The 22,315-nt window shown below is 35.9% G+C and overlaps 3 protein-coding genes across 5 annotated transcripts; all 3 read left to right on the top strand.

Moving 5' to 3' along the window:
* The first annotated feature begins 9,706 nt into the window (after nt 1-9,706).
* Nucleotides 9,707-13,289, top strand: ambn (ameloblastin). Of its 2 annotated transcripts, XR_013823994.1 has the most exons (9): nt 9,710-9,731; nt 9,832-9,896; nt 10,332-10,610; nt 11,092-11,136; nt 11,671-11,811; nt 11,886-11,930; nt 12,024-12,062; nt 12,305-13,234; nt 13,265-13,286. XR_013823994.1 is itself a non-coding variant. In XM_079898239.1 (8 exons), exons 2-8 carry the CDS (start codon nt 9,834-9,836, stop codon nt 12,830-12,832), a joined length of 1,140 nt encoding a protein of 379 aa, XP_079754365.1. In that variant the 5' UTR covers nt 9,707-9,731; nt 9,832-9,833; the 3' UTR covers nt 12,833-13,289. The 2 variants fall into 2 exon arrangements, 1 of the variants encoding a protein (XP_079754365.1); XM_079898239.1 differs by having other exon boundaries at nt 9,707-9,731; nt 12,305-13,289.
* Nucleotides 13,290-14,044: 755 nt separating this feature from the next.
* Nucleotides 14,045-15,600, top strand: scpp7 (secretory calcium-binding phosphoprotein 7). Its single transcript, XM_079898367.1, has 9 exons — nt 14,045-14,126; nt 14,236-14,304; nt 14,418-14,465; nt 14,661-14,708; nt 14,831-14,866; nt 14,952-15,020; nt 15,120-15,209; nt 15,294-15,337; nt 15,527-15,600. Exons 2-8 carry the CDS (start codon nt 14,251-14,253, stop codon nt 15,333-15,335), a joined length of 387 nt encoding a protein of 128 aa, XP_079754493.1. The 5' UTR covers nt 14,045-14,126; nt 14,236-14,250; the 3' UTR covers nt 15,336-15,337; nt 15,527-15,600.
* Nucleotides 15,601-16,186: 586 nt separating this feature from the next.
* Nucleotides 16,187-19,745, top strand: scpp5 (secretory calcium-binding phosphoprotein 5). Of its 2 annotated transcripts, none has more exons than XM_079898348.1 (12): nt 16,187-16,252; nt 16,320-16,412; nt 16,538-16,585; nt 16,893-16,967; nt 17,821-17,874; nt 18,081-18,149; nt 18,348-18,377; nt 18,602-18,640; nt 18,743-18,793; nt 18,914-18,997; nt 19,252-19,275; nt 19,406-19,721. In XM_079898348.1, the coding sequence occupies exons 2-11, from the start codon at nt 16,359-16,361 to the stop codon at nt 19,267-19,269; spliced, it is 522 nt and encodes a 173-aa protein (XP_079754474.1). In that variant the 5' UTR covers nt 16,187-16,252; nt 16,320-16,358; the 3' UTR covers nt 19,270-19,275; nt 19,406-19,721. The 2 variants fall into 2 exon arrangements, with proteins under 2 accessions (XP_079754474.1, XP_079754475.1); XM_079898349.1 differs by having other exon boundaries at nt 16,202-16,220; nt 19,406-19,745.
* Nucleotides 19,746-22,315: the final 2,570 nt, after the last annotated feature.

Below are 22,315 nucleotides of genomic sequence, written 5' to 3'. Positions count from 1 at the left end.
ATTTTTCACCTTTATATTTTTGTTTATTTTGTAAAAAATGACTGAATATGCAAACAAGTCAAGTCACCTTTATTTCTATAGCGCTTTTTACAATACATAGCTTTTAGAAGAGTTGAATGAAGTGTTTGCTTTACAAGAAATGTGTGACGTTATGCATGTTGTGAACGTGATTTGTGGTTTTGTGTGTAGAGTTTAGAGAAATTGAGCCATAGTTTCAGAAATTGTGTGCAAGCAATTTTAAATCTACTGTACCATTCCCTGACAGAAATAAACAACAACAACAACAACAACTTTTAAGACAATTTTTATAGATAACAACAAAGCTATCGTTCATTCTAAATATATTCTTCCCATGTTTCAACTGATATGACTGCAAAAAGATCATGATATGTCAACTCCAGACCCCCATGTAGAAATACCAATTCCAATTGACATGGATAATTAGAATGTCACAGACATAATACATGTAATAATTTATAATCCAGCCCTAAGGTGTGCCTTAATCTTTTGTTTTGTTTATGTGTTGCATAAACTCAGTTTAAGTATGTTTAAAATGAATATACCATAAGAGAAGAAACAACCATGTGAATCATTTCCCTATTTCACAACTGTTGAGAAAAGTCTAACTTGCTAAATAAATTTTGTCAAACATGTCACTGTATGTTACTTCTGCTGATTGGCCAGTTGCATGTCGATAATGTATATATATATATAGCATTTATCACTGCTGTTTTGATGTCACACCTGAAACAGAGAAGTCTCTCATACATATGCCATAAAGGTAAGAAGCAATCTTTGAATCAACAGCATTTACATTTATATTTGGACATTTAGGAGACATTCTTATCCACTGCGATTTACACATGAATCTTTCTAGATCTGAGCAACTCTTCTTGAGAACCATGAAATCTTTCCTACTTGTTGCTTGTGTCTTTGGACTCTGCTGTGCCGTGCTAGTGAGTAACATTCTCTTGCTTTATTATAAACTCTATTTGCTGATGTGCATGTGATATTCTATTCCTTTTTTAACCACCACACCGTTTTGTGATATAATTTATAACACTGGAAATGTGATAAAGATGCAAAATGACAAATTCATTTCTTTTCAGGCAGAGGATGAAGAACATCGAGAGAAGCGCTCATCAAGCCATTCCTCAGAGGTCAGTTTGAGTTTAAAAACACTGTATAAGCAAAGTCTCTTTTTTTGCCATTGCATACAATCATTTGAACTAATTGATCATTTTAATTTCATTTTCAAAAAAGGTCCTGAGCAATGTAAACACATGTAATACATAAATCATAGAAATACATTCTGAATGCCAGTACATGTTTGTCTTCACTTCTCTTTTTCAATGTAAATCTTACTGTTCTTCTACTACAGAGACGACCTGGAGGCTTCTTTAACCCGTACCAATTTCAGCGTCCTTATCCCTACCCATACTTTCCCCCTAACCTGCCTCTGCCTCAGCCTCAGCCTCAGCTTCCAAACAACAATGCCCTCCTCAGCCTCTTGCCATTCATCTTAGCACAGCTGGCATCTGCCCCTGCTCCTGCCCCTGCTCCTGCCCCGGCCCCTGCACCGGCACCGGCCCCCGCACCGGCTCCAGCTCCAGCTCCAGCTCCTGGTGGGAGATAAGCAACCAGTTAAATCAAACTAAGAAAAGTGTCTGATTGACTTTGAATACACATTATAATGCCTGCCTCTTGCTCTTGCTATGTTAAAAATATTAATAATAAACTTTGCATCATTGAATATTTGTGTTTGTGTTATGCTTTCTATTTTTTGAAAAGGTAAATGTATATGAAGCATAGGTTACTAGTTAAAGCTGAGCATGTGTCTGACTCTGAATGCACATTATAATGCCTGCCTCTTGCTCTTGCTATGTAAAAATAAAATAAACTTTGCATCATTGAATCGTATATTTGGGTTTGTGTTTTTCTTTCTATTTAGTGTGTTTATGAGTTTTACCATATGACAGCAGCCAAAAGTATCAAAAATATTTACAATTATTCAACAGTTAGTCCTCAAATCTTATTCAAGCAGCGTTCCAAGTACTGACTGAGACTTTTCTGGGTCTTTGTTCGTTCCTCACAGACAGTAGTCTGATTCGTTCAGAAACAAACAAAAAAAATTGTTGAATGGCGCAGTTGTTGTGTGTAACAATGGGTTTGCTGTTGCTTTGTTTGGAGATATATTTGGCAATTTTAAAATTGTTTAAATGTAAGTTATCAAATTCTTGTTTATAGAACTGTTGTATAAAAGCAATAGCATGCTGCCTGTCACTCCAGTTACAGAGATGACCCAAGCCATTGCTTTTTCTAATGTGACGTTTTCGAAGTCGTGGGCAAGGTTAAAGCGGACAAGCAGGCCGTCTACGGGACCAGCCAGTTTCCAGCATATCTTTATGTACACAATAATAATCTTATACATTGTAATTTTATTTTTAATATTTGGCATGTTTGTATGCTGCTGCGCCTCCCTGTGTGTGTAATAAGCAGTGTGTATGCGGCTGTTGGACCCGCCTATATGTGCATATTACTAACGTGCTCTTTAAATAGCAAAAAATAATAATATTGCGCCATTGACTTTAGACCAGGGTTCAGTTGGTAAATTGTGCAATCTATTTCAGTTGCCTCAAAATAGCAACGTGCCAACAATGCGGCTGAACACACCTTGTTTTCAGACCAGCACGCCCATCAGTGCAAATGCATTTGCTATTTAAACAACGCAGCGCAGGACGTGAAAATGATAACTGCGTCGGGCTGAAACTAGCAAAAAACACTTGCTTCGTGCCTGGCGCCGCATTTTGCCTTCTATATGATAGGGCCCTAGGAGTCTTGGACACATTTCCTTACTTATGTGGACTTAAAGTTGCTTAAAGTAACTGCTTAAAGACTTACTTAAAGTTGTACTAAAGCAATGATGTGTCCTGTGTTTTGAAATTTGCTAAATTAAAGCAATAGGTGGAGCTTGACGTCCAGCTCCCCCTCTCTGGATGTAATGGGTGGAGTTGAAGGTCCAGCAACACCCATAACCCTATCCCTAAAGCTAAATTAGGTCAAGCTGGACTAGGTCAAATTCCACCCAAGACGTCCAGAGAAGGGTAGCCGGATATCATTTGGCTCTGCCGTGAGCACCACTTGGGACACTCTCAAGAATGCATTAGCACAGCTGTGCTTGGACCATGTCTGAGAAGTTACTGAGTGACAAGGCAGTGCAGTTATATCATTTAAAGGTTTGTACTTTTTTGTGATGGAAAAAGTACATACTTTTACAGATGGGTATGCAAGTTTTGGGACATTGACAAGATTTTGTACATACTAGGCTTATATCACATCATAAAAATGCTTAACCACAGATCACATTTTCGTATACATATGTGTGACCTGTCACCATAAACCAGCCTGTCAATCATCTCATGAACATCTTCCTCATATACAAACTCCACATGGCATTTAATGTATGCTATTCTTCCAAACATATTGGAGATAATGATGTCTATCTGCCAGTTTTTCATGCGGAGAGTTAATAGTTAATGGCCGAACATGACCTGGTTTGCTGTTGAGATATAAAATTAAAATTATATAAAATTATAAAATTAAATTACAATGTTGTTGAAGGGTGAAATATAACATTAAATCTTTCTGATCAGGTTAGATTATTCAACCCTTTTCACTTTTATTTGTTCATTACCATTAAATTAACATGACATGTAAGTAAAATATACAGCACATTCATGTTTGTAGTTCACAACATCACAAATCCTCTTCAAGGGACATAATAAACACTCATAAAGATAGGCTTGCATATGAAATTGCATACTTCCCCACTATGTTAGGTGAAAAACAGTATACTGTAGTATATGTTTGAGTTCACAGTAATCATAGTTGATTAGATGGCCTACTAGTTACGGTTGGATTCTGAGGTGTACGTCCAATGGATAGTTTACTATCCCATGTGGCCATGGGAGAGGTTTGTGAATGGCTGTGAAGTGACACTGACTCGGGTAGGTCACATGATAATGACAACATGACTAATGTGGTATGTCCAGATTATGTTCACACAAACATTCATATAGCATACTTTTTTTAACTGTAGCGAAATATTTACTTATTCGAACGATGTAGAGAGTATTCGATTTTGAATGTTGCCAGTCACCTAAGAGAATCAGCGTTTTTAAATGAATTGGTTGAAAGAATGATTCAATAACTCAGTTACTTGTCTCTATCTCCATTTGTGATTATGTAACCTAATTTAAAATATACTTTTGGTTGCTGTAATGTATGATAACAGTGATAAGCACACTTCTATATATATTATGTAAATTATGTAATCTTGTTTTAAGATATCGAGAGCAAAATATCAAGGTAGGCATTATAATGTGCATTCAGAGTCAGACACATGCTCAGGTTTAACTAGTAACCTATGCTTCATATACATTTACCTTTTCAAAAAATACGAAGCATAACACAAACACAAATATTCAATGATGCAAAGTTTATTATTAATATTTGTAACATAGCAAGAGCAAGAGGCAGGCATTATAATGTGTATTCAAAGTCAATCAGACACTTTTCTTAGTTTGATTTAACTGGTTGCTTATCTCCCACCAGGAGCTGGAGCTGGAGCTGGAGCCGGTGCGGGGGCCGGTGCCGGTGCAGGGGCCGGGGCAGGAGCAGGGGCAGGAGCAGGGGCAGATGCCAGCTGTGCTAAGATGAATGGCAAGAGGCTGAGGAGGGCATTGTTGTTTGGAAGCTGAGGCTGAGGCTGAGGCAGAGGCAGGTTAGGGGGAAAGTATGGGTAGGGATAAGGACGCTGAAATTGGTACGGGTTAAAGAAGCCTCCAGGTCGTCTCTGTAGTAATATCAGTAGAGGAACAGAGTAAGATTTACATTGAAAAAGAGTCTACACTCAACAGATTTTCAAAATGAAGAAAGACATACGTATATCAACATAATTAGAGGGTTTTCTATGATTTCTATACATAAATGTTTTTGCATGGCTCAGGATCATTTTTGCACTCGAGAAAATATGGAATAAATATGATCAGTAAATTAAAATGATTTTATGCGAGAGATTTCGATTTCAAACTGACCTCTGAGGAATGGCTTGATGAGCGCTTCTCTCGATATTCTTCATCCTCTGCCTGAAAAGAAATGAATCGGTCATTTCCAGTGTTATAGAATAAGTAATAAAAAGGTTTGTGGGGGTTGAAACATAAATTGAATGCACATCAACACATATGCATTTGATCAACAAGAGAATGTTACTCACTATTACGGCACAGCAGAGTCCAAAGACACAAGCAACAAGTAGGAAAGATTTCATGGTTCTCAAGAAGAGTTGCTCAGATCTAGAAAGATTCATGATGTGTAAATCGCAGTGGATAAGAATGTTTCCTATCTTCCTAATCTTTCCTGTGTCCAAATATAAATGCAAATGCCGTTGATTCAAAGATTGCTTCTTACCTTTATGGCAGATGTATGAGAGACTTCTCTGTTTCAGGTGTGACATCAAAACAGCAGTGATAAATGCTATATATATACATTATCGACATGCAACTGGCCAATCAGCAGAAGTAACATAGTGAAAAATGTATTTAGTATTTAGCAAGTATTTAGCAAGTTGGACTTTACTCAACAATTGGGAAATAGGGAAATGATTCACATAGTTGTCTCTTTTGGTATATAATTGTAAACATACACTGAATTTATGCAACACATAAACAAAACAAAAGATTAAGGCACACCTTAGGGCTGGATGGGATTCTTTATTGAATTATAAATGTCTTTACGACATCTGTCAAGGTTTTCATAAATCTGGAACTGAATGTGGAATTTGTAGTATTATAAACTTTTTCATCGAGTCCATCATCAAAAAGCTGATGAGTTCAGTAGAAAGCATTACTTTCAACATAAAAGTTCAGTTGAGGCATGAGGGAAAAAAAACTTTCAATCTCCAAAGTAAAAGAAATAAGAACAGACACATTTATAAAAGTAATTAAAATGACAACATACTGATAGTTTGTGCTACATTTTACATGATATGATTTCAATTTTCATAGCATTTTATAATTTATTAAACCAACTGCAATTCTTTGGACATATGTGAATCCAACAGTTCAACTTTGAATTGTAGCCATAGCTCTTTTAAAGCAAAAAACGATTTGCAATTAGTTATTTTGCTTTTGTCCAAATTGATCTTTACATTTGACTAAAAACTGACATTTATTTATTTAGTTAGTAAACTTAGTTCAGTTTTTACAGTAAATGGCTGGGTTAGGCGGTGTATTGGGTGTATTGGAGCTGGGGCTCAACAACATATTATTACACTAAATCAACATTTCTCCAAATCTAAATCAAACTAAATCAATATTACATAGCTATGTCATTGAGTTTTTTTTTTTTTTACTTAGTACCAATAAATAAATCTTAAATACTTGACTGTTTTGCAGTGACATATTTTCATATGCTAAAGGAAAATGTCTTATAGGGACAGAGAGATTATGAGAAAATCCTCTGAAGCAATGTAAGTTTTAGATTTCACAATTGCATACATTGACAGTAAGCTTTTGGGAATGTGTGGGATTTTAAGGATTACGAAATGACTAAATATTGTAATATCCAGGTAATAGGTTTGTGTGCACAATGAGTTAAAAAATAGTAAATGCATGTGTGCTAAAACTCTGAGTGCATCAGCTGGACTGGGATAAATCTCAGTGTATTTGCAGTTCTTTCAGGACATCAAGAAGACTCAACGAATTGCATGACAGTAAGTACAATTGATACATTTAAATATACTCTACTCTACTCTCTCTCTCTCTCTCTCTCTCTCTCTCTAGTTTTCTTTTTTTACTTTAATTGAGTTAATGTTATCTTCATCAACTGTATTGAAGTATAGGGAAGATTGGGGCAAGTTGTCACGCTTTTTACACCAGTAAATGTTTTTAAGGTTGGTTTATTGTTTTAAATTTTTACAAAATATTTTCTACATTAAACAACAATAAGCTATTAAACATTTTCGATGACAACAATGTCATCATGGGATCCACCATTAAATAGAGGTTTTGGCAAAATTAAAACATTATAAAACTTTCTGAAGGAAAAAAAAGTACAAATAACTAGCAAGTGTTGTAATAAGTTGTGCACATTTTTAACATTTAAAACACATTTGACAACTCTTATAATACGGCACGCGACAACTTGCCCCAACCTTGACATGAAATTGGAAAAATACTTGTTTTCATTATATAGTTTACTGTTGTGTGAACATGCTAGTGTGGTTTTAAAGGGTTGGTTAAACTACAGCTTTTAGGAAAATATGATGTTGGAATTTGGAGATTGAAATATTTTTTAATAATTGAAAAAATTCTCTTAATTTATCATACATTTTAAACATTAAAGTTTTTGTGAGAAAAAAAAAAGATTTATTATCTGACTGAACCTCCTCTCTTCTACTCATGAGTGACTCTATGTGGCTAACTATGGTACTTGTATGTAGAATTAGTTGCAGTCTTTACATTTAGTTTATTTATTTAGTATCTTTACATGTATTACATTTATCTGTCCTAGTTCAAATGCTTTCTCTATTTAATATCAGTTGTACTGAATTGCCATCATTATTGAGATAACTACGATTTCAGATCTGTTAGGAATTTCTTTTCTAAATAAGGTTAAAAAAAAACCGTGCCATCCCAAAATGAAGAGTCTCATATTATTGACTGTCCTGTGGCTCATTTCCTCTGGAGCTGTAAGTAAATTTTGTTTTTGAAGGATTTTGTTTTTACTCTCTTTATATCACTTATTATGATGTAACTGAGCAGCCCGGCTCATTTAAGCCTGTAGACCTGAATCAAACAACATTCAATGTATGAAATAACAATTATTATAATACCATGAACTCATGTCATATAAAAATTCCTCCCAGCTTTGCCAGCGTTATAAGCTTTGGAGCTCCTCTGGCAGTGATGAGGTAAACTCCCAATGCTCCCAGTTATAATAAATATGTAATTTTCTCCTGAAGCTGAACAAAATGCCTCATATGCACATGTTCTATTTGACTGTTTAAACTGTCTTTGCTCTAGAGGATCTATTGGCCCTATTTTCCTGGAGGTCATTATTATCAAGTGAGGCCGGTTCAACCCGGACCTCTGTTCCCACTGTGGCCATTTCAGTGGCCCCTGCTGCTGCCTCGTCCAGTCCCTTCCCCAGCCCCTGCCCCGGCCCCGGCCCCGGCTCCGGCTCCGGCTCCAGCACCCACACCCAGTCCCCCAGTCATCCCCACCACCATTCGTGGAGATGGTGGAAAGTAGAGCAGGGGTTGTTTTGTAAAGTACCCTTGACATTTCAGTAATGCTTTCAATAAAAAGAGTGAATCTGTTTAACATGTTATTTGGTTGTTTTTTTTAGAAATAATACAACTGTAAAATAAAACAATTTCCCTCATTTATTTAATTATACATTTAACGTTGGTTGGTAAACCCTGCTATAGAGAAATTTGTGTTCTATGTGAAGTTATCATCAAAATGCTTGAGCTTGAGTAGAAAATCCTCTACAAGCCCCTCATAGCGGGGGGTAACCGTGTACTTTAATATTAAATGGGCACACAAACTCGCAGTGAAGTAATACACTTGATATGGTCTTGTACGTCATATTTCGGATCTTTGTAGTCAATCGAATTTTAAATATCCAACAACTTGCTGCCCAAGCTCTGTGACCAAATGCTAATATTAAGCATATAGTCTCTCAAAATAGTAAAGTGAACAGTCTGTCATTTCAGATTATAAATGTTTAATGTAAAGGTCAATGCATGCAACTCTGAGGCATTATGCACTACAGTATAGGTGTGGTGCAAGTGTCAACAGAGAAAGATGTGGATGTGTAATTTTGAGATTTTGAGATTGTCTTGGGTGGGACAGTATGACTCCTGAGTCACTGCACACTTATTAAACACAGTCTACATTAAGAGGAAATGTCTTCAAATGCATCTTACCTGTGATACCATGACAAGTCTTGTTGTTTGCATATCCAGTCATGTTTAGGGAATTCCTGGTTTTACCGTTAAAACTGCTGTCTGTGTCTGCATTTCTATTTGGTCTGAACCCAACTTAATAATAACAGTTATCTCACCACAATGTGAAATTAGTATAGTTCTTACTGTGGGAATGACAGAATTATACTGTCATTACCTGAACCAAAGTGGCTTTAGAAGGTAGCTGTGGTTTCGTTTTAATCAACATTGTGAAGACGAAATCAGTGAGAAGCGACCTCAGATGAGACAAACTCTTCTGGTGTGGGGGAACACAACATCTTGATTTATTGAAATAAACCAGATGTCTTCATTATTCTGACACGCCATCCTGTTTCTACTCTAAAATGTGCTTGCTGTGAAAATAAATGTATGGCATTCACTTACAGACTACCACAAACACACCTAGATTTATGATCATATTTATCTTTTATTAGTAGACTTTTACTACCATAAAACTGAACCAATATATCAAATCACCCAAACTCGTCTGGATATGTCTAGCATTTCAAATGGGTTGATTTGATGATTCATTTAGACACTAAGTGTTCTCTAGATTGTACAATTCAATTATGGTCTGAGGTTCAATATTGTCTGAGGTCAGAGCCCATTTCCAGAGCTGATTGGTTGCTTGAGGAATGGACACTGTTTAAGTACACCCTTCTCCACTTGCATTCTTTCGTTGTGATCAAAGGATTTTAAAGTGAGTATTTGGTTTTGTTTTCTGTCATGCAATATTAGCAACTAATTTATAATTTTTTCAAGTTGTATAGTGCACATGTATTTACTGTGTGTATCTTTAGGTATGACACAAATGAGGCTTATAGCGTTGCTCACATGTTTTCTAGCTGGAACATTTGGAGTTCCGGTGAGTCATTACAGTCATCTCTTTTCATCCAGATACCACTTGGGTTCATTTTTTTTTTTTTTTTATGTTCCCCTTTAGACATTCTTTTCTCCATAAATAAATTCTAACTCTCATTATAGGAGACTGTTGGGGGTAGGGGTAGTAGAATAAGTTGACATGTTGCTAAGTTATTTCTAGTCAGCAGATATTAAGCAGACAGTCTACTAATACTCTAATGAGAGTTACATGCAGTGTTATTTATAGTCAACAGAATGTCTAAAGGGGACCATCAAAACCGAACATACCATGGTTGTATTGTAGATTTTTTTTTCCTTTACTTCTCTGTGTGAATTCACTACTGCATTACTAATCTGAGGTGCAGTTAATGGTGAAATGGCATAATTTATTGTTGCTTGATTATGTTATACTTATGTTATTCAATTGACCTTTTCATAGATCTCCCCAAATGCTCCCCAAAAAGTCCCAATGGGAGATGTGCCAGCACAAGGAACCCCAGTGAGACAGTCTCCACCGTCTGGGTCTGAGGTACGGGTACAAGCCCATCATGTGCCACAGCAGTTTCAGCCTAAATCTCCCAGAGTGCCCTCTGGTCCTCAGCAACAGCTGGCCGCTCTGACCAATCCATGGGCCTCTCCACCCAACCCCAATACAGGTCTCGGTCAACTTCCAGCACACATTCAATACTTTCCCTATCCTCATCCCCAGCAACCGCAGGTAAGAAACTTAATTTGAATTCACTAATTTCTTACCTTAATAAAACAGTCCAGGAATTAATTTTTGGTAACACTTTATTTCAATAGTCCACATTAGACATTATACTGTAAGTAACCTTGCAACTGCAAGCCAACCAGTCATTAGAGTATTAGTAGACTGTCTGCTTAATATCTGACAACACTTTATTTTGATGCTCCTCCAATAGACATTTTACTGACTATTAGTAACTTTGCAAGTATATGTCTTATTCTACTAACCAGAAATTTAACCCTAACCCTAACCTAACAGTCAACTAAAACTCTAATGATAGTTAGTTGACATGTAATAAAGTGTAACCAAATTTTTAAATAAAATGATATAATTAATATTATTATTTAAAATAATACTATTTAAAAATATTAAAAATGCTTTTAGAATGTACTAAATTCTAAAAATACATTTATTAAAATACCTAAAACATTGCTCTCCCTGTATTTTTCAGTTTTTCTACTATCCCATTCTTGGACCACAATCCAGGAACCCAACAGTAAGAGTGTTTCCATATAATATTAGAAATATGTGTGGTTTTGTTTGTAGTCATCAAAAATACACCACAGGAAGAGCTAACAGACTGTCTGGGTTCAGCAGGTTTATTCTGATACGAGGTCCAAACCCAAACTTAATTAATGATAGATGTAACCCTCAAGCAAGCCTTTATGCTTAGACACTTTGGTATATTATCAAAAATATTTCGCTGGAGGAAATCTTCCCATCTCCACGTCTGAGGAGTTTTGATTTATTGTGGAAACCTGATGCACTTGATGTGTCCAAACAAAGAAGGTTGATGTAATATATTGCCTCGTGTGTCTGTAAAATGTGTGCACGCAAATAAAATCTCTGTCAGAAATTTGTCAGTTCAGCATCCAACAATCCTAAGAGGAGTCATTGAGTTCATTCACTCTTGATTGAACCTCATTTGTCCCAGAATCCACTTCTAACTATATTGTCCTTTTGCTCACTTGTCAATCTCCTAAATCAGAACTTTTACAATTAGTTCTCAAATGCTCCTTTCCATCATCAGTTCTCCTATGGAGTGCCTGTTTTCCACCACGCAACGTCTCAACAATTCCCTGCTAATGCAGTTACAGCTTCACAACCATTAATGGCACAAAACAAACAACACAAGCACCAAATGCATCCAAACCAGCCTCAGCAACAACAGGTATCAACGCAAACATTCAGGACTCAAGCAAATCTAGTGTTTTCAATATTCTTATATCATGTGTTTTTCCACAGGTTCAACCATTTCTTTACATGGTTCCACAGACTCAACAACGAATGGTGAATGAATCGGCATGAATTGTTATACAATTGAATATTTATTCTCTAAATGTGTTATTGGGGGGTAATTCCTTATGTGAATCCTTTTTAAAGGCTGGACCATATGGTGGATTGAGCTCCGAGGAACTTCAGGTAAAAAAGTCTGAGATCATAAGTGAAGATGCTTCTTTATTTTACTTTTATTTTATTCTTTTTTTTTTCTATTCTAATTTTTGGTATAAATTATATTATCATCATAAAAATTTTAGCAAGCATTTAGCCTGTTCCCATTTTTTTGGGATTCATATATGAATGTCACAAATTTGCTTATTTAATTGTGAATAAATAAATAAATATTTTGTCTAAATCTCTGTCCAAATTTCTGTCACACACAGAACATGGGACGACTGGGCCATGTTGACATGCACATGCCTGCGTTTAGGGGCAATGTGTTTCCTGTAGCTGGACCACAACCTGCTGTACCTGTTAACCCTTTAAGACCAGCCAATTCCTTCCACATCAACACCTACCCTGTCAGTGGAATGACCTTCTCGACCAATACTGAGGTCCGGCCACCTAGCGCTGTAGCTGTACCACCCAGTGGGGATGCCATACCTGCTACTGGTGGATCCCATCCAAATAATGGAGCGCTGCCTAGTAGGATTGCTAACAAGCAGGAACGTGAGCGAGTGCCGTGTGATCATGTCCAGTCTGCTGAAAACCCCTTAACCAACACTGGACCTTTGTCTTCTGGTCAAGGGACTTTCGTTTCGGCTGCCTTGCCCACTGTCCAATCCGATCCCCAGTACAGTGATCCCAATCTAGTTCCCACTAAATTCCCAACACCAGAAGAAGCTCTTGTTCCAGCGTCCCCACCACTGCTTTCCGATACTGTCAAGACCAACCATGATTTGTACCCCTAAGAGCAATCTTTGCATATCTTTACTGCAAGATTTATTTTAATATGCATTTTGTATTATGCTTATGGTTTATATATGGGTTAAGGCAGCATAATGGAAGTTTTTTTTAAATATTTTTCATAGCAGTTCTAAAAATGTACTTTGTTTACTTATTACTATTTCTTTATCTTTTATTCTTCCCAGTATGAACTAAAGCTTTGATTTTGTTGTGAACGAAAAGATTTAAAAATCAAAACCCTTTACAATTATTTCTGACTTTTGTACTGTGAACTTTGTGTGTGGTCCTCAACATATATACTAGACATATGATTAAATACAAAGTTAATTACAGCCCGAGGCTCCTTCTGTGTTGCATACTGTACATCTGTCATCAAGTGTCAGCTGTGTTAATAGAACTGGAAAAATGTGCACATTCCCAGAGAATCACAATATGAGTGAATTAAAATTTGTTTTAAACTATATGATTAAAGTGCAGAGCATTTCTGAAAGTTCTTAAAATGCCATCAGAAAAACAGAATCGCCTACTGGTAAGGGACAATAAATTATTATATATATATATATATATATATATATATATATATATATATATATATATATATATATATATATATGTTTTACTTTTATACAGTACCTGGAAAAAAAAATACATAATAAAACTATATGGAATATTTTGTATCTTTTCAAATAATTTCATAGCCAATTGTTTTTTAACCTTTACATGAAAGTCAACAGTCAAATTATTGACTTTCACTGCAGTTTCCCAATGTAACATGAAATGTAAATCCAGAATGAAACAATTTAATTGCAATAACCAATTAAATTCAACAGAAAATGATTTAAAATATTGCTTAGGTACAGTGTCTTATGGTCTATTATGGTCTTATTATTTATAATATTATTTATAGATACTTTATTTCCTAGCAGTGTCCTCAGTCAGGCAGAAGGTTCCTACAGTTTGAACAAGTGTGAACATTGCTGTCAGAGAGCTTTTATGATTTCATCTCAAGTGCCATAAACATATTTTCTGATTGCGTTTGATTTATTTGTACTATACTATATCATGCCAAATAATTACAATCTCAGCCAAAATGTTGCTTTGAGATAAGCAAAGATATATATTTGCTTTGAATGCACATTTTTGCCCTCTATAAAGGAACTTGGCTGGTCACCAAAGCCAATCAGATGCTGATGCCATGGGCCTTTTGTTTTCAAAGAGAATATAAGGAGTAGATCTAGAGAGCAGTATCACAAAATCCTCCTCCTCAATCCTGATCACAATCAAGAGTCTTAAACGAAGGTAAGGTACAAACAATTTTGGGGCTGAAGGTTGATCTACTTTCCTGTTGCAGAAGGTTACATAGAAGATAGCAAACAATGAAACGATATCTTTGCATGTCATATTTCAGACATCATCATTCAACATGAGATCCCTCATTTTACTTGCATTTGTCATCGGTGTGGCCTACTGCGCTCCGGTACGTGATCGATTTTACTCTTATGTATTTATCCATGAGCCAACTGTGACAAGAGAATGTGGGATGCTAGCATTGTGATACTAGCCTTAACTCTCCTGTTCTTTGACCCACAGCAACTGATGTATTATGAGCTAGAGTACAAACCTGTCATGGCTCCACAGGTTAGTTTGGTCCAAACATTAAATTAATACATGGAAGGGTGAATTCAGGTTGATTGGGACACTTTCCCCAGTCATTTCAATGGCAAAAGTGTCCCAATCAATCTGGATTCACCCCTATTTCAATAAAATGACTCAAGGAATATGGGAATAAACAGTGTCATATAGGATTATAGTACATTATGTAATGATCTACAGGCTCTTCCTGCGGCCGCCGCTGCAGCTAGACCTTCTGAAATAGAGATTGTAAGAGTATAAATTACATATTACATTTTATATTATAGTAATATTTTAGATGTACATTTTCATGTATGAATATAAAATGTTACATTAAAAATAGAATTATTGTATTATATGATCTTTTTCAGCTTCTGGCAGCTCATCAGGCTGCAGCTGGAGGTTCTGTAAGTTGGGTTTCATTTCTTTTCGCAGAGTATTCATTATCTTCTGCTAGCTGAGCATGCGATCAGTTTTTCTTATTCTTCACAGGGTCAACCTATCCGTGGCTTCATTAAACATGAGATTCCCCAGCCCGCAGGCAAAGAAAGTATTGAAGTTGTACGTGTATCTGCATTTTTTTATTTCCCTACTGCTACATGAAATTCTCCATTTCTCGTCAACCATGTAGAAGTTCATTCGTTTCCCTCTGTTTTCTAGCTGTACCCCTTCGGCTTTCCTCAACCTGCTGTCCCTGCTGTCCCTGCTGTCCCGGCTGTCCCGGCTGTCCCAGTTGCTCCTGCTGCCCCAGTACAGACCAACCTAAAAAACTGTGATATATTTAATAATATCACATATATATGAGGCTGTATATAATCTGTTGTACTTTTTTAGGCTCCTGTTCCAAAGGATGATGATGATGATCATGATGACTAATGGTTAAGTAATAATTATATCCAATATATTAATCATAACGCTGTAATGCCACAAATTTAACCGTTTTTTGCTATTGAATATGCAACATTGGTTCTGTAAGTTGGGTTTCATTTCAACCTTCAACCTTGGGTTCAACCTTTCTGCACAAAGCAACACATTTCTAAAGCCTCCGTCTTTTCTTTTTCTCACAGATGAAAGTATAAGCTGACCACCAATTCCTGAACGACAAAGAAGCTGCTCGTGTTTTGCAGAGTGACTGCATAAATGCTTTCCTGCTTTAGAAAAAATGATGACCCATCAAATGGTGCTTTTTTTCCAGCGGCTTGATGCTCGAGAGCCATACAGTCATAAGCTTTTCTTTTTTTTTTTTTTTGCAAACATGTTTTTAAATCTTGATTTATAATAAAGCGTACAATCAATACTTTGTCTCCTCTTGTGTGTTATTATTAGCATTTATGTTGAAAAGTTTTTTTTTTTAGATTGTTTATTCATACATAACAATTCCTAGTTTGGCTGAAAATAAATATCATCCCAAGAAAGCTCTTCAGAACCTGACGTTGTTGTTCAGACAGTTCTCTCGCTGCAATTAAACATCACTAAGTTTGTACACAAAAAACAAACTCAGTTCCTATTTTTGATATTTTGTAGCTTCAAAAATATAGGCTGGTGATATCAGCAGTTTCCTCAACTGTTATCATTATAATAATAGCTGACAGAAAGGCAGACAAAGTCTGACTACAGGTCATTTTCTCAATAACCATCTTTCTCCGTATGTGAGGTCATGATAAAGTCTAGCCTGAGAGGGATTGGTTGAGAGCTAAGCCAGAGAGCAAATAAAAGCTAGAAAACTCATGTCCCAGAGCTATAACTCTACCTGCAACCAAGGTGAGAAAGCTGGTTGACCATTTCCGTACACTGTAAGTGCTTCTCTTTCTATGATATTGTTCAGAAATAGCACGCCCTCATTGGTGTTGTCTGTCTTAGGTCACATTTTTGCTTGAGTAGGCTGGTGATTCCTTAAACATGTGGACATCTTTCGTGTGTCTTCTTCTGGCGGGTGCAGTATCCGCAGCACCAGTAAGTACATCAAACCTTTTTAAAGGAATGTCTTTGTACTCATGAAGGCTTGTTTTATGTGTTTGGGTCGCCCAGATTCTGAAACTGATCCTTTTTTGTGCGTGTGTGTTTATGTCTCTCTCTAGCTTTCACCGTTTTTCAATTATCTCCCTCATTATGGCAGCCCGAGGCAGGTGGGGCTCACCACAACATGAACATTCTGGACTTTTCCGTATCCAAAAATGGCATAAAAGTCTTTGGAATCTCTTGCTTTAACCATAATCAACAGATTGCACCCGGTTTTATGATGAAAATAGCTCTGTAATATTACAGTGTATGATGACATGCTACTCCATGACATGTGTTTATATGATATATAGGTTTAACTGACTACCCTGAGGTTGCTGCAGAACACGTTTTGAGCATACTAATTATAACGGAACTAAACATGTTTTTTTTGTGGGCATCCACTACAGTAAATTTGAACTTTTATTTTCTTAGGGGAATAATGGTGGCTTCCAGGGAATGCCATCACAGCAACATCCTGGTCTGAACGCTCCAATCAGCATGGAAATCGTATGAGCTATTTTTTTTTTTTTTCTGTTTGTAAAAACCTTAAATATAGCAATTCAAAGTTGAACCAAGAAACCATGCAAACATTTGCTTTTTGATTTATTTCTGCCTGATCAAATAATTACTTTTATTAGGTTAGTGTACCTGATCTAACCCTTAAAATGACTTTCATTAGGTTAGTGTAACCGAATGCACTGAAAAAAATAGTTTAGGATTTAATTTGAGACAATTTTCACTAAGAACAATCTTATAAAAATTTCACAAATACTTTGGAAATTGCAAGTAACAGTGAAATAAACATGAAATTCTGAAGTCGAAAGACTGCAATATTATTTTCTTGTAAGAAATAATCTTTGTTTTATTTACAACTTTACATTTAATTTAATTTAATTTAATTTCTAGAAAACAAAATCAAATGTCTATCTAAACCTTAACAATTGCTTTTATTAAGTTAGTGTAGCCTTGTGTATTAACTGTTAACTAAAAAGTTGCTGCCTTAAATTTTTAAATACAATCAACATGTATGGTTAAGTCATTTAAACTTAAATTACAGCAAACTGATTCACGAAATGAGTTGAATCTTGTATAACTTATAAATTTGAAAATTGCTTAACTTATCTTGATGAGTTGAAGCAATGTAAAAACACATGTTGTCATAACTTATTGATCAAATACTTTTTTACAGTGTTCAGTTCAGTTTTACAGTTTTATTCAGTCAAATTAATTTTTTTTTTCACATTTCTGTTTTAATATAGTACCACATGAAGCACGTTTTAGATTACATGGAAAAAATATGTATAATAATAATAATAAATATTTGTAATATTTTTTTTAATTATTATTATTTTTTAAATAGATTTTCCCACCGAGCTTCCCTACTAATCCAGCAGGGGGCGCAGCGGGCAAATCGGTGAGTGTGTAAAGGTTTGCTATCTGCAAGGCTAGCTTGTTTCTCCAACATATCAGCTAACGTACACACAGCTTCTTTATTAGGTGCCTTTTTGAGATGTAAACTCTCATCTCAATCAGTTGAATACCTCATGTGTGTATACCAAAAGACTAGAACATAATTACAACCATTCACGCTTTGGCATGACTCTCTCTTTCTGCTTTCAGTCATTCCCTACACAAGCGTTCATCAAGTACTCTCTCCCCAAGGCTCCGGGCAGAAAAAGCGTGGAAATCGTGAGTGAACAGCTCCGAAGGCTAATTTCACCACTTGCTCTGACTTTAATAGAAAAGTTTACATATATACTGTAGAAAGTCAATCCAGCACAGTGTTGCTTTTATATCTTCTTCTAATGCCTCAACATCCTTGCTTGCACATCCCCTCTGATGCAATGACCTCAATGGTGATTTTGTTTTTCTTTCTCCTTATTGAAGTTTTACCCCTATGACTTCAGTCAGCGCCAGGTAGGATTTACTTTGAAACTAGTACATTTCTCAAATAATTACAAAGAAGCGGCAATATTGAATTAAATGTGAAATTTTGAAGTTATATCTGTTGTTTTCTCATCCCATAAATAGCTGAGCCTTACAAATTTTGAGTACTAGTTGTTTCCATCATTGAATCATTTTCCTGTTTATATTGTAAAAAGCGCTGTATAAATAAAGGTGACTTGTTGTCTACATTTCAGGACCAACCAAATATTCCCCTGATACCTCAACTTCCAAATGTAAATTCTTTAAATTGCTTAAACATTTTGACATTATTACCTACACCCATATATATATTAAACCCATTTTACTTATTTTTGTATATGTTTGTCAATATATAGATCTTCCCCTTTGACTTCATGCCACAGGCAGTTCCTCAACAGCCACCCATGGTGAGAAAAAAAGGCTTTGAACCTCTTTGGTTTCATAATTACTCAATACGATTGTTATTGGAATTTGCTGAAACAATTGAATCTGTTAACACTGTGAGCTTTTATTGCATTTCTACACAGAACCCACCATTCCAGGATGGTCCTCCACAAACCCAAGATCCTCAGCAGCAAACCCAGCCGGAGCAGCAGGCTCAGACAGGACAGGTCTGTGTGTGTGTGTGTGTGTGTGTGTGTGTGTGTGTGTGTGTGTGTGTGTTTAAATGTGTGAGAAGCAAAAATCACAACCCTCAGTAAAGCTCTGATTTGACAACATAATTACCCCTTCAGTGCTGCATTTAGCCAGTATGCTTTTAACCAAAATGGAAACTTGCGAATCTCGTACATGTCAGCAGCAGTTTTGCAGAAAACAGCAGATTGTGTGCACCGCACTCTTGTTAATTATCTATACTTTCTTTCAGGTGTCTAACAAGCCATGAAGACTGGTGAGATACCGCTTATCTGAATATGATTCATTCATCCTAATTTTGAATTGCAATAGTTTTAATAGTGTTTCAACATTGCTTGACATCACTCTTTCATTCTTATTTATCATTTCATTTCTTATCCCCGCAGGCACATCTTTGAAGCTGAGTGAGAGGAAAAACGTCAAACAACAAGAGTGTGGAACTCCCCCTCCCCCCAATGCTATTTAGAATTAGTAAATACTTTTTTCCTGGGATAATAATTTAAAACGAGCTGATTTTTTGAACATGAAGAAGATGATCTACACATATAACAATTTTTTAAAGATCTGTAAATGCATGGAATGCAGATAGAAATGTGCTGGTTTGGTCTTATTCTGATGTGAGAAAATGATACCTTAAAGCAAATGTCAGTTCTGAATATTTTCTCATGTATACTTTTGTGAGTAGTGTTTCATTAATAAAGTTGATTAAAGAACAACTCATTTTTCAACATGCACTTATTATCTATCTTTGTGGTAGTTGTTACAAAATAACACATGAAATCTAATGCATACTAGTAATGAATTAATCAACATTAAAAAGTTTTCCGAGGTTAAAGTGAAATATTTTGCACCTACACCTTGAACATTGTGCAGTATAATAAACATTATATTGCATGTTAAAACTTTAGGAGAGCAAAGAGTTTGTTAGGCCACGTTCAACCTCAAGGAAGCTTTAGGATGTGTGAATATCAAATTAGAGAATTATTTCTAATGCTCATTCCAAAAAAATTCAGAGAAATTCGAGAGTATGTTTTTCCACATAGATTGTCTGGCCATAAGGAATTCTAATAGTCTCCTACATGCAGAAATGAACACATGAACTAGACCTGCAGTGTGTTAGCAATTAATCAATCCATTCTTTTATATTTGCTCTGAGATTATGTTGGCACATTGGGCATCAACATTTAATAAGATTTTGAGATTGGGTTTATCTGCTCATTATCATAACGGGGTTTAATTAGCTCTGCAATTCTAATTATATTATTATACAGTGTATTATACACTGCCCGATCAAAAAAGAAGAAGAAGAAAAAAAGTCGCTGTTTGGATTTAAATATGCAAATGCTTAAAGAGTCAATGATTGGATCATTATTGCAGTAATTATTATAGCATGTTTTATGTTTGGCAACAGTTCTTCTAACCCTAACTGATGGAGTGTGTAGATTTTTATTTCTTAACCATGTAGGAAAACACATCATGGCCATATTCCATGATGACAATGTCAAGATTCATAAGGCTCAAATTGTGAAAGAATGGTTGGAAAGGAGCTTGAAGAATCGTTTTCACACATGAATTGGTACCTCTGAGTCCAGACCTTAAATTCTTTGAATGTGTTTGGGATGTGCTGGAGGAGACTTTCCATCAAGAGCTCCATCATTATTTGGTCAAGATCTAATATTGACAATGCAAGAGGCACGCACTCTGTAAAGTCTCCTCCAGCACAACCCAAAGACTTTTTTTCAAATGTGAAGCAACAGCCAAATTGCTGCATATGATATTCTCAACTCTGCAAGTATCTCACTCTATAAGTAACATCGAAGCCATATCTGTTTATCTGGATATGCATATAATGCAAAAGCTAATACATATACAGGGGTGCACATAACATTTTTGGTCTTGTTCTCAGGGGAGAACCTGGGGTTGTTGCTTGGTCCTCACATTTTCAAATGCATTTTTTCCTTAACCCACCTCACGGGAGGAACAAATTAGAGGGATGCATATTGTTAAATATTGTTATCTGACTATACCTACATCCAAATAAAAAAAAAAAAAAAAAAATCGAGCACACTTTAAAATAGTCAAATTTTTATCAGGCAGTAGGCTAATATGGCCTAGTCGAGTCTATGCAGACTGCTTGTTATTATCAGAGATGGCAACGCCGGCGAAGGAGGTAACTTTACGTGACAAACTCAAAAAAGGAGAATTAAAAACAAAGGCAATAGAAGGTCATCCATCCATTTTTTCCCCCAAAACGCTATAAATCCATCCTTTTTTTTATATATATATATATATATTTTTTTTTTTTTTTTTTTTTTTTTAATTGATGGTTTGTCTTTTTTTTTTAAGTATTTTGTCATTTATGAGGAAAAAACAATCTTACGTGAGTGACAGTTCTCCATTGCGGACGCGACCACTCTGAAAGCGCCGCGGCACTAAAAGACTTTCAAACTTTCACAGAGACCTCAAACAGAAAGCACAAAGCCTTTCTTTAAAGCGAATTTCGTTTTGTATTAATTGTATCTTAATTTTAATCCATGTTTCATTAACCAATTTCCTGGTTTTAATAAATAAAAAAAGTAAATAGGCTATCTTGATTGTTTAGGCTATTTTTTAATTATAGCCTAAGTGTAAAATATTAGACTGTGTATACCGACATGGATCAATTATTAATATTAAATTTCATCTGTCTTTTGTAGGCATAGGCTAGCTGATGGCGCACCAACGAAAAATCCTAAATGATGTGCCAAAATGCGTTTTCTATTAGGCTACAATGAAAATATTGTACGGTCAGGTTTGCCGAAGTTCGTTTAATTTAGGCTATTTATTTATTTAAATCATTTATTTATTTTTGTCCATGTGCGCCGATCGGAGAAGGAGTTCACTGCTGATATCTGAGGTAAGAGAGTTTTCTAGTCTCGCGGCTGTCATCAGCAGCGCCTTGCATTGCCCAATCAGCGGATGGCGGGCGGGTGCGGTTTTGAAAATTGGTCAAAAACGTTGGTGCGGATGGATGGCGGATGGATGATGAGTTTAGCGATGCAGTTGCGGATGAAATAGCCCATCCGCGCATCTCTAGTTCTGAGGCCTATCCAACACCACAGATTGCGCACCTATCTATCCCCAAATCTTAGGTACGCAAATAAGGGTTGCGGCAATTCATCTGGTACGCATTGTTTAATTGGGTAGCGCATGCGCACCTGCGCACCACTTATGTGCATCCCTGTATATATATATATATATATATATATATATATATATATATATATATATATTACACACTAAACAAACAATATATG

This window comes from Squalius cephalus (assembly GCF_949319135.1).
Source record: "Squalius cephalus genome assembly, chromosome: 2".
NCBI lineage: Eukaryota > Metazoa > Chordata > Actinopteri > Cypriniformes > Leuciscidae > Squalius > Squalius cephalus.
The sequence above is the reverse complement of the archived record's forward strand: the minus strand, read 5'-3'. Positions and strand labels throughout refer to the sequence as shown.

What these genes read in the sequence shown, in the direction of transcription:
- scpp7 (XM_079898367.1), top strand. Translation starts at nt 14,251, where the DNA reads ATGAGATCCCTCATTTTACTTGCATTTGTCATCGGTGTGGCCTACTGC. An exon ending in AACCTGTCATGGCTCCACAG is followed by an intron (nt 14,466 to 14,660) that starts GTTAGTTTGGTC and finishes AATGATCTACAG; the next exon opens with GCTCTTCCTGCGGCCGCCGC. An exon ending in CAGTTGCTCCTGCTGCCCCA is followed by an intron (nt 15,210 to 15,293) that starts GTACAGACCAAC and finishes GTACTTTTTTAG; the next exon opens with GCTCCTGTTCCAAAGGATGA.
- scpp5 (XM_079898349.1), top strand. Translation starts at nt 16,359, where the DNA reads ATGTGGACATCTTTCGTGTGTCTTCTTCTGGCGGGTGCAGTATCCGCA. An exon ending in GTGCAGTATCCGCAGCACCA is followed by an intron (nt 16,413 to 16,537) that starts GTAAGTACATCA and finishes GTCTCTCTCTAG; the next exon opens with CTTTCACCGTTTTTCAATTA. An exon ending in ATGACTTCAGTCAGCGCCAG is followed by an intron (nt 18,378 to 18,601) that starts GTAGGATTTACT and finishes TCTACATTTCAG; the next exon opens with GACCAACCAAATATTCCCCT.
- ambn (XM_079898239.1), top strand. Translation starts at nt 9,834, where the DNA reads ATGACACAAATGAGGCTTATAGCGTTGCTCACATGTTTTCTAGCTGGA. An exon ending in CTCATCCCCAGCAACCGCAG is followed by an intron (nt 10,611 to 11,091) that starts GTAAGAAACTTA and finishes TGTATTTTTCAG; the next exon opens with TTTTTCTACTATCCCATTCT. An exon ending in CACAATCCAGGAACCCAACA is followed by an intron (nt 11,137 to 11,670) that starts GTAAGAGTGTTT and finishes TTCCATCATCAG; the next exon opens with TTCTCCTATGGAGTGCCTGT.